The sequence below is a fragment of the Abramis brama genome (genome assembly GCF_963993115.1).
Source record: "Abramis brama genome assembly, chromosome: 12".
Classification (NCBI taxonomy): domain Eukaryota; kingdom Metazoa; phylum Chordata; class Actinopteri; order Cypriniformes; family Leuciscidae; genus Abramis; species Abramis brama.
In genome coordinates, this window is record NC_139974.1 from 30,686,235 (window position 1) to 30,698,254 (window position 12,020).

General features: G+C 37.2%; 1 protein-coding gene across 2 annotated transcripts; it reads left to right on the forward strand.

Moving 5' to 3' along the window:
- The first annotated feature begins 900 nt into the window (after window positions 1-900).
- On the forward strand, window positions 901-11,688 carry cUnh6orf136 (chromosome Un C6orf136 homolog). 2 transcript variants are annotated; one of them, XM_084130451.1, is made up of 7 exons: window positions 901-1,097; window positions 2,405-2,649; window positions 3,518-4,180; window positions 4,397-4,485; window positions 6,415-6,615; window positions 6,694-6,763; window positions 10,102-11,688. In XM_084130451.1, exons 2-7 carry the CDS (start codon window positions 2,551-2,553, stop codon window positions 10,243-10,245), a joined length of 1,266 nt encoding a protein of 421 aa, XP_083986577.1. In that variant the 5' UTR covers window positions 901-1,097; window positions 2,405-2,550; the 3' UTR covers window positions 10,246-11,688. The 2 variants fall into 2 exon arrangements, with proteins under 2 accessions (XP_083986577.1, XP_083986576.1); XM_084130450.1 differs by having other exon boundaries at window positions 2,401-2,649; window positions 10,102-10,772.
- The last annotated feature ends 332 nt before the right edge of the window (window positions 11,689-12,020 follow it).

The window sequence follows — 12,020 nt, forward strand, 5'->3', positions numbered from 1 at the left end:
AAAATGATCGATTTCAAAGAAAAAGTTGTTACCGTGGAAATTGTGCTGGTGTGTTAATAGGTCTTTATTCTAGAAAACCTTGTTTCTTTAAAACACTTAAATATTTTATTGAAAAATCAGAAAATTGAAGTAATTTAATATGATTTATTAATTACATCATGATTTATTTTAGTGTCCTTGTTACACGTTACATGTACTACTTACTATGGTAGGGACAGAACATTATGCATAATTACAAGCAACTAATCGTAAACCAAACCCTAACCCTTTAGTAGGTACATGTTAATAATTAATATTACTCAGTACGTATTGGTGCTATAACAAGGACTTCTTAAAATGAAGTGTAATATAATATAATATAATATAATGTAATATAATATAATATAATATAATATAATATAATATAATATAATATAATATAATATAATATAATATAATATAATATAAAATAATATAATATAATATAATATAATATAATATAACAACATTTTAGTCCCCAACCCTAACCCTTTAGTAAGCTGCTAATTAATATTACTGTATTGGTGTAATAATACTGTAAAAAGGACTCCTAAAAATAAAGTGTGACTTATAATATAATATAATATAATATAATATAATATAATATAATATAATATAATATAATATAATATAATATAATACAAAAGATTGTTTAATGAATTCCACTGAGAAGCTAAAAAATCCAAATCTGAATTTACATAAATCTGAATATACAGTTTTGGATCTATCATGACAATTATGGACCACTAACTGTCCTGCGTTTCAGACTTTTATTTTGAAAAGAAAAAGCCGCCATAGTTCGCAGCGGTCGTGGGAGTATTGCAGTTCATCGTGTCCGCCGCTGGATGCCGCTATAACTGGCAGATTCCGCTTCTAGAAGGTGGAGGACGCATGCGCAGTGCCACAGACTGGCACTGGGCAAGGACATAAGGAGAGTGACATTTGTATAACGTTAAAAACAGATTCATATTCTTTCTAAATCACACAGGAATTTGCGTCAATCAGATTTGGATACACTCTCGCATCTCTGCACAGTGAGCTGACGCTCTACATCATTTCATCTGATTCTCTGAGGACAGGTATGCATTTAATATTTACAAGCAGGACAGCTAACTGACTGACTGACTGGCATGTAACGTTATAGATATGAAGACTAACAGAATAACTATTATCTGTCCAACTCAGACAGGAAACCTATGATCCTTGATAACTTTCAGCTGAAACACGACCCTCTTTATTATCGTTCAGTTTGTTTACCTCGTTTTGAAAGAGTTTAGTCAGATTGTCAGCTCTGGGTTGAATGTGTTGATTTGTGAAGTGTGACCCAAGCGTGATGTGCATGTGTCAGGCTGCGTCTGATCACTGTCAATACCTGCCCAACTGTAAATATAGTATATTTAGGTAATACATATCGTGGATACGAGGCGTAGTTTAATTTAAACAGATGATTGAGCAATACATAAGCTCCTTCAACAGTTTTATATTATTATTTCGTAATTAAGGTCCTGAGAATGCCTTTAGAGGGCATTTTTGGGCGTCCAGAAATGCAGCATGGCCATCATACATTACTGTGCAAAATTCTTAGGCACGTTAGTATTTTCACCCCCCAAAAATGGTTTTATTTAAACTATTTTTATGGTGAAAATACTAATGTGCCAGTACTGTTGTCTGCTGCATATTTAGACGCTCTAAAATGCAGTTTAGGTCGGCAGTTGACTAGGTTTTGAGATACTGACGTTGTGTTAAACTTTTGCACCTTTTCTGTCTCACACTTGCTGCTGCCATTCACTCTAACTTAGTTAGCTGCTTTCTCAGACAGCATTCATCAAAGAATCCTGAAAAAGAATATCATGGTTTCCACAAAAATTAAACTGCACAACTTTTTTTCAACATTGATAATAATAAGAAATGCTTCCTGAGCACTAAATCAGCATATTCAAATGATTTCTGAGGGATCATGTGACTGAAGACTGGAGTGATGATGCTGGAAATTCAGCTTTGCCATCACAAGGAAATAATTACATTTTAAAATGTATTGCAATTGAAAACAGTTTAAATTGTAGTAATATTTCACAATATTTCTATTTTACTGTATTTTTGATCAAATACATGCAGCATTGGTGAGCATAACATATATTTTTCAAGAACATTACTACATGTTACAGACCCCAAACTTTTGAATGGTAGTGTAACTCAAATAATAGAGCAATGTGGGTAATGCCATGAGTTAGATTACTGGGAAACTCACAAACTGATCAAATGTAGACTTCAATGCATTGTAAGTTGCTTTGGATAAACATGTCTACCAGATGCATATATGTAAATGTAAAGAATTTAATGTCTTGTAAGTGTGATTTAAATGTCTTTTCCCCCCTGCCCTAGCAAGGTTTTGAAGGACTGAAGTTGCACTGTGAATGAGTGAGTAACCAGAGGCAGCGGTGGATGGGAGAGTTCGCGTTTCCTCCTCTTGAGTAGCTGGATGATGTCATCTTTCTGAGACTCCATCGAGGTTGCCTCAGCACCCTGACTTGAATGGCTGTGTGCAGAGGGGGTGTCTCTCTTTGGGTGGGGTGTGTCAGGAACCATGGCGGCAGGCAACCAATGAAGAAGCAGTGCTGGAATTTATGTCAGGTACACAAATTAATATTTGAAAAACTTCTGTCCATCAAATCAAAGTAATGTGGTGCAACTCACCAAAAATGTAATGATATTTCTGAATTAATAATTCATGCCGTGGTATTTGTAAAAAGTTTTTTTTTTAACCACAAAAAATAATTTAAATACATTTTTGAAAATAAAATTTAAGATGTTGACACTCAAAATATTAAGCAGCACAACCGTTTTCAACATTGATAATTATAAATGTTTCTTAAACAAATCAGCATATTAGAATGATTTCTGAAGGATCATGTGACACTGAAGACTGAAGACACAAATTCAGCTTTGCCATCACAGGAATACATTACATTTTAAAATATATTAAAGGGGTTAGTGTTCTCTTTTCAATAGAATAAATCACTTTGTGGGAGACTATGAGCTTTGTAACTTTTCAGATCGTATACATGCACAAATAGATACATTGCACACTAAAGAAAATGGAAAACATTAAAAAGCATCATATGATGTTCTTTTAATTATTGTTTAATTGATAATAATTGTTTAATAAACATTTTTAATTGTAATATTATTTCACAGTATTGCTATTTTGAATGTGTTTTTGATCAAATAAATGCATCCTTGGCCGTGTGTTATTACTTTTTTTTTTGATGGTTACACCACATGACATTTTTCATTACATTGAAACTTTATTCTTAAATGCTATAAAATATTTCAGAACCATATGGAATCAACATGAATATAAAAAGTGCATTTCTAAAAACTTGGAACAAAACTATATATATTAAAAAAAAAAAAATCCTTTGGATACCCATATTGGTCATTGACCCATGTGTGAATATCTTTACACTGTCTATTTTTCTCTTATTTTTCTGATTTGCAGACAACCGAGTTCCACTTGAATGACAACTGTAGGAGCCTGAGCAGTGCATCATGGGCCTTGGCTCCTCCAAACAGTCTACGTTACCTGTCTATTAAACAGCCATCCCTGTCCCATCCCTTCCACCACGCATGCCAGCCAAACCAAGCGGCCAACCTAGAGGAAGAGGAATGGGAAGAGGCTGTCAGCTTGCGCATCCTGCTCAAACCCTGTGAGACCGATGAGCAGCACACTCTGGTGGAAGTGCCCTTTTTTGGGCCGGCCAAACTAAGCGAGTTCCTTGCCTTGGGACCCAACAGACCCTTTGACTTACTTTTTCCTTTAACCACTGTCGATGGGAGCAGAGAGGATGATATTAGCATTACCGGAAAGGTAGGGACAGACACGGAGAGAGGTTCCTTCAGGAGTCTGTTTGAGACTGAGGGATGCCCTGCGCCGTTTATGTTGGGATCTCGCTTCTTTTGCTTTCACTGCCCCGGGATGAAGTCTGTCTCAGAGATTGGGGACAAATCAGGAAAGGGACTGGACGAGCAGAGCTTCTATCCAGCCCTCCGTGTCACACATTGCAGCCATGCTGAGACTGAGAGAGTGGACAACAGCTCTAGCCAGGGAGACATGGAGAATGAGGAGAAACTGGCCCTGATGTATGAAAAGCTGAGGGTGGAGGTAAGATGAGTTTAAGGGGAATGTGATGGACCACTTGTAGAAAAATGAATGGGAGAAATGATAATGCTCAATATGGAGGCCCACACAATATTTGGATTATCCTGAAAAATACAGTTTTTTATTTAAGCTAAACAATATATTTTTTGTATTGTATTATTGATTTTAAATATGCAATATAATCTTGACTCATAGTTTAGGCTCCACATTGTGTTTCAGTTGCCCAGTTTCTTTGTGAAAAGTCATGACTACAGCATATACTCTGAAGATGTTGAGTTCATCAATGGTCTTCTGAACACAAAGACAAGGTAAAGAGTTCCTAGATGCATGTTATTATAAATTTTAGGTCACTTTTACTTGCTGTCACTTAACCCCTATGACTTCTTCAAACTCTGTTGTTTGCATACTGCTAATAAATGGGTGTGGTAAACTGTAATGAACTTGTGTTAACAGCTTATAGGTCTACAAGACTTAATTGCCAACACAATAAAATAAAAAAATCATGAGATCACAATAATCATGGCTAATCTAGAAATAATCAAAAAATGTTTTGCAAGCAAAACTATTAATTTTTGTTCCCTTTTTTTATTGTCTCAAGTTTTGTTCTCAACTTTTTATACATTACATAAATTTATACATTTCTGTTCCATCAAGATGTTTTGATTGTCTCAAGTTTGTTTTCAGAACCTTTTTCTTTTATGTTGGATAACGTTTTGTTTGCAAGCACATCAAAATACTTTAAGCAAAATTTTTTGAAATACAAAAGAAAAACATTTGCAAGCAAAACGTTCTAAAGTCCCCCTGTTGTCAATAATTTTATCACTTAAAATTCTTAATGCCTTAAAATAGCTTGAATATAACTACACCCTTGTTTCATTTAGAATATGTGGTTCTATGAATATGCAAATTAGCCCCGCCTCCACTCACTCACACCAGCTCAGAGATCCACTCGTTGACGATCACACGTTGACGTGATTGGTTACAAGGTAGTCTGAGACGTCAGAAACGCCAGCGATTTCAAACCGCGATTTTGTGACTGTCTTGGGTACACTACAGTTTTAAGGAGAAAATACTCAGCAGTGGTGTTGACTTATGAATTTGTTCATGTTTTTTTTTCATGGGGGGGGTAAAAAAAAATATTGCATCACAATAAGTGTATTGTGTAATAAGTGATTTTAGTAACTAAACTGAATTTTATTAGGTTTAGTGACAACATGTTACAATGTTTACATGGTACAATTTCTGGTAAGCTACACTTTTTTATTATTTCAATTCAATTCAATTATTGTGATTTGATTTAATATTGACTCATTTGGATAAATATTAGGTAGGCTACACAAGATAGGCATTGATTTTTCTCAAGAAAAAAACAACTCACCTAATGCTGTAAACATACAGAGAGCCCTATCAGCTGCTAGTATTATTTAAGGTTAAAAATAACTCAAATTAAATATAATGCGTTTTTTTATTATAATAACAACTTTATTTAATGATATAAGTAAAAATATAATAAATATGTAATATAGTACACATATTTAGCAAAATACTCTCTATAGCTCTTTTTTTTCTAGCCAACTAACGTGCTATAGCCTATTATAGTCATTAAATGGCTTTCCTGAGGTAAATGTTATGTGACATAATTGTTCTCCAGCGGTTTTATTGACCCCTTTGTTTGAATGATTGGTCGATATTATGTATGAGGAATATACATTTCTGTAAGTTGTACTGTATCTTTCAAATGTTCATTCGTGTTTATTTACTATTAGCTGATCGGTTCACGTGCTGCTAGGGATCTGTCGCGTCATATTTACAAGCGCCAAAAAGGTATTTATTGTTTGAATTTCGTAATAAAAGTGACAGAATCTGAGAGCTGAGATTTTTTTATATCATAAGTAACCTGCTGTCTGTCTATTCTGTCGGTCTCCGCGATTTTTCTGTGCGTGAGAAAATCTATGTGGCATGAGAGCGTGTGAAAAGTGTAACTTGCGTGTGTCTTACGGTGAATGCGTGAGAGTTGGCAGCTGTGTTCTTAAACTTTTAAACATTAAAAACACCACATAAACAACATAAAAAATCGATTTTCAGCACATGGCTTTGGTTTGGACTTTAATACTAAACAAATTGGTGTTGTTGTTTGCTAACTGCAAACAAATTGACTGGTTTTGGCTTGTTACCAGTGCACTGGTACATTTGAAATAGCATTGCTGATTAGTATGCCTCTATTTCTATATCTGAAGGGGTCGTATAGCGTACCAGCTGACTCTGACGGTTTGGCGGTTGATGTGTCTGTGTTACTATGCGGAGGCTCAGCTGGAAGTGCTGAAGCTGACCAAGCATCCAGAAGATGGCTCAATCAAAGCTCGCTGGAGAATCAAAGGCCTGCCCTTCCACTCCATTCTGGTGTTCTTCTACAAGAAAGACAAGAACCATCTCTACAGGTGAGTCATGCTGTGATAGCCTGTCAAAGCCATGCCCTGTGCTCCTCTTTGTGTAACTGTATTTATTTTTCTTTTCAGAACATATGATGCATTCTCCACCTTTTATGTTGGCTCTGATGGACGAATACACCGCCATAAAGTTGAAAAGGTGTGGTTTGCTTGTAATGCCATATTTTCAGAATATCCATATTCTTATGGCGCCCAAGTAGCAGTGCTTCGCCTGTGCTTCCCCCCAATATAGTCCCAAGTCAATATCTGCCTAGGAAATCGCCTAGTCTTAATCTGCATTGCTATTTGTACTCGTTGTGAATACGCAGGCCACAAGAAGTAATTCGTTTTTTTTATTTTTTTATTTTTTATCACTTATCACTTTTACTCATGACATGCTAGCTGGCAACAAAGGATTCCATTCATTATGCTAAGCTAAGCTATCGGCGGCGCTGCCAAACTAAAACAATGCATGCACTGAGACAAAAATGCTTTTGCCCACCTATCTAAATGTAGGAAAGACGGTGAATAAGCCCTATTTCAAAAAACGGTGGAGTGTTCCTTTAACTACTTCTAATGGTAACTTTGTATAATCATGCCATGGTTTCCCACATACACTTATTTAGAATAATATTACAATAATCAGAGGTTGAGGCTCACCCTATTTAGATTCGTCTAACAAAACTCTGTTGTTCTAAACGGAAAACACTCGAGTTTTGCCACAGACTTGTCCCAGCGTCTAGAACACAACTGAATGCTTTTTCAAGCGCCTCCATACTTAAAAAATGCAGGAAACTACTTGTAAACACGAAATGACAAGATATTTACGTACATATTTACAGCGGGTCTATTCGCATGGGATTAGTATTACCTGAGGTAATTTTTCCGGACCTTTTTACTGAAGGTAAAAAGTCGCCGTAATCTTTACTGACATTGTCCGTAATGATTACTGAGATGGCAAATTCGGACGGGACAAAAAAAAATTATTACTTTACTCCACCTCTCCATGTTAAATTAGTCCCGTCCGAATAGGGCTTAAGTATACAGGACTAATGCCAGTGTGTTAGGCGGAGCTCTAAAACATCAGTCAGTGTGCTTCTCTGCTCCACCTAAGCTGAATTTCAGTCCGTTTACTAACCTGATCGTAGAATTGTGGCATTATGGACTTAACGTAATCTACTAGAGTTAATAATTTCAGAGTAAGTCAGAATAAAAATAAAATGCAACAATTTATTATTAGTCAGGTAAATGGATCATGCCAATTACATAACCAATTCAAAGATAATCAATAATACATAACATCAAATGCTCTGAAATAAAGAGTAAAAGATGCATACCTGACCTCAGGAAAATAGTATACTTAATGCTGAGTGTCTGAAAGACACTTAAGCATTACGGGCTGATCTGACTACAAATCTCCCTGAGCCCTTTGCAGCTTTTCCTTAAATACTCAGACCAAGACAGAAACCTCTTTCAAATGGAAAACACAAGCTAACAATGGGAATCTGCATTACTCAAGGTCCCAGACTGGGTAGTTTACACCTTTTGGGGACAGAAAGTAATTTGCATGAAAAAAAAAAAAAACCTTTACCTTTTGGTTTACTTCTGTGGGAATGAGACTTTTGTACCAGTCGCACTGAGACATTTCAAATGATACCAAACATGTATAGTGTTGTATGATAATTGTTCATATTAAACCATATAGATTTTTGGGTGAATTTCAGCATGTGGAGAGAAGAGATGGGGGAAAGGAAATGAAATGTAAATTAAGACAATACTGAGGTGATTGCGTCTTGGGTGAGGATGCTACTTTTGCAAGAGAGAGTTCAAATGTTAATTTCCAGAAACATCCTTTGTTTTCTCTGGGAGTAGTTGTTCCTCTGTTTAGGCGGCTCGGCATCTTCCAGTTTTTCCAGTCTAGTAAGTTTCGACTTCCTGGAAAAACTTCACACGAACTTCGTTTTGGCCTGATTTTGTTCTAAATGACGTCACACCAGTTCGTTTATCAATTTCAAGCTCACATTCATATGCCTCCACTTTAGAGTGCAACGCCTACATCTCAACTTCCAATCAACAACCGACGCATAGAACTAAGTCCCTGCCCCACATTTTGTTCTTTTTCGATAATCCATTACACTCGGCTGTATGTCACAATATGAAAAAAATCTGTTGCTACCTCCGTTTAATCATGACTTCAAACACAATTCATGTTATGATTCCAGAGGTTTCAAGAACTATATGTTTGGTAACACTTTACTTCTATAGTCGACTTATCGAAATAGTTAGACATACTACTTGCTACAAGTCATTTTACAACTACATGTCAACTAGCAGTCATGTCATTAGAGTATTATGGCGCTTTTCCATTACCAGTACCAACTCGACTCGACTCGCCTCAGCTCGGCTCGGCTCGCTTTTCGCTCCGTTTTCCATTGCAGATAGTACCTCCACAATAGTACCTGGTCGTCATAGCGACGCCGCAGGAAACTGCCGTGACTTAATCTTTTACGCGAGACGCGCGAGACACACCCGCTACCCCCACACACAGGACAATGGAGGAAATCGAGTGTATGCTGTTTTTGGATGTTTTTATTTTTGTTTTTGCTGTTTTTTTATTCAGGATACTCCTTCTGGCGCGTGCAATGATGACGCAGTGAATAGTGACGATTCTTTCTGACCAATCAGCAATCTGTCGTGTTTTCACGTCACATTTTAGTATCGCCTCAGCTCGCCTCAGCCCGCTTGGAACCTCGCCGGAGGTGGTACGAAAAAAAGTACCTGGAAGCAGGTACAGGTACAACTTTTACACAGTGGAAAACCAAACAGAGCCGAGTCAAGTCGAGCCGAGGCGAGCTGGTACTGTGTAGTGGAAAAGCGCCATTAGTAGACTGTCTGCTTTATATCTGTTAACACTTTATTTTGATAATCCCCCAACTGACATTCTACTGACTTTAAGTAACTTTGTCTGTCTGTCAAATTATTCTAATAACCCGAACCCTAACCCAGGGGTGTCCAATCCTGCTCCTGGAGGCCCACTGTTCTGCAGAGCTTAGCTCCAATCAAACACACCTGAACCAGCTAATCTGTGTCTTACTAGGCAGACTAGAAACTTCCAGGCAGGTGTGTAAAGGCAAGTTGGAGCTAAACTCTGCAGGATAGTAGCCCTCCAGGAGCGGGATTGGACCCCCTGCCCTTACCGAATTTAAGTGAAGGCTACGTATGGTAACCCATACTTGGAATTTGTCCTCTGCATTTAACCCATCCAATTTAGTGCACACATATTAGGAGCAGTGAGTAGTGTGGACACACACACACACACCCAGAGCAGTGGGCAGCCATTTCACAGTGGCGCCCGGGGAGCAAGTCTGACTCTCTAACCATTAGGCCACAACTGCCCCAAAAGAAGTTTACTTATGCCCTCTGGTTGAGAAACACTGCTTTATTGTGTCGCCTCTGGTAAACCGTAACATTAAACTTGCTGTTTATCTATGTTGGCAGGTTATGGAGGCTCGTCCCCCCTTGCTTCCCAAAGTGACATCAGTGCTGGCCGGGGCTCTGGTGGCCCTGGGCATTCAGGAACACCGGCCTGCCCTCAACCTGCTCCCACTCCTCCTGTCTTCCCTCCGACAGGCCCGAGCATGAGCCGCAGAGCTAGACGTGTATGCTCAGAAGAACTTAAGTTTGGTCACACCATTAAAAAGACTGAAAAAGATGCAGCGCTGTATTGTGTGGGTTGAGTGAATGAGATGGTGGAATATTTGCAGGAACAAGAACAAATAAGTTAAAACTGTTCTCACTTGAAACAATCTTCTGTGTGCGCTCTTTCCATTATTTAAATATCTCCAAACTGGAATCAGTTACCTCTACACTATGGTTTGCATTGTAACAGGTTTCAGAGCCTGGCTAATATATGTACTCCACTATAAGGCAGGATAACCCACTAGCCTATCATTTGAGCCATCACTAATTAGGAGGTTAAAACGCACAACTCTTTAACAAATAGGTTTTTGATGACCCAGTACATTACTGTAGAGGTAAATTCAAGGTCATTGTAAATAAGTCTGCTGGGACTGACGCTGTAAAACTTTATGGCTTTTAAGTACATGGGGATGATGAAGTTCTTCTCAGTGACAGTAATAAATCAGTAGAGGTGGTGGACTAACACGGTTATTCTTGATCGGCGTACATTGTGGTAATAATTATATATTTTTTATTATATTTATATATTGATTGAGTTTTCATCAGTTGCATTGATTTAAATGTTGTAGAGACTGGTACCTGCTTGCAGCGGTTTCATTTAGTAGCGAAAACCAATGAAAGACGTCAGGGTTGCTGCCTTTTTCATGACCTTTGAGGGAAAGTGATGCCAAGGACTGCCTTTTGAGGGTAGAGTTTAGTTGTTCCGGACTTGTTCTTGTTTGCTCATCGTTTTCAATGCACAAATCAAATTGTATAAGTTATCAAGTTCCCTGCATAATAACATTGCCAAATCTGCACTGGTCTTACTTAAAAAGTCATGCCGTCCATGTAAATTTAAACACTCTTAAGTCCACAGTTGATGCTTTCAAATTCTTTTTCATTCAGATAAGTTCAGGAGTGTATTTCCATATGCAAAACTCTATCCTTAATGCATAACCCATACATTGTTAAGAACAGAGTTTTGCAGATGCAAAATTTGTCTCCAGGTTAATTGGTCGGTTCAGTTCAGGAGTCCTTTCATTGGTTCAATATTTGACTTTCAGTGCATTTGGTGTGATAACACATGCTGTCCACCCACATAAAGTACTGTGTGTTTTAACAAATGTTTTCAACTGCTTTGACATCCTGTGGTAAAGACATAAACCAAACATTTTAATCAACTTATCCTGTATCACAAAGTAGTCAGAACTCATCTTTCTCAAGTGCTTGCGCTTTTAAGTGGACAATAAAGCATGAAACGTTATCACTGCAATCTGCAATTCAGATTCAAAGGTTGAAACAGAACCATAAAAAACATGGCTGAGTCATTGTTTTGCTGTGATTAGTTCTGCGCTAATTACCCAAAAACCTGAATATGTTGTGGGACAAATAAAATACATACTGTCATCTTTGCTCTCTGTTCTTGTGCCTCACCCAGTTTCATTTAGATAATTAGATTAACTGCCAAATAATTAGTTTAATTAGCTGCATATAAAGGCATTTTTCATAAGGTAACATTTTTTGATTAATACTTTTTTTTTCAGCTATGCATTCAATTAACCAAAAATGCTAGTAAAGACTTTTACATTATTAAAACAAACTATTTAAAATAAACACTGTTCTTTTGAACTTTCTATTCATCACAGAATATTAATAAATGTATGACAGTTTCCACACAAAAAAAGCGCACACAACGTTTTCAGTATTGGTAAGATATCCTTAATGATAATAAGGATCAC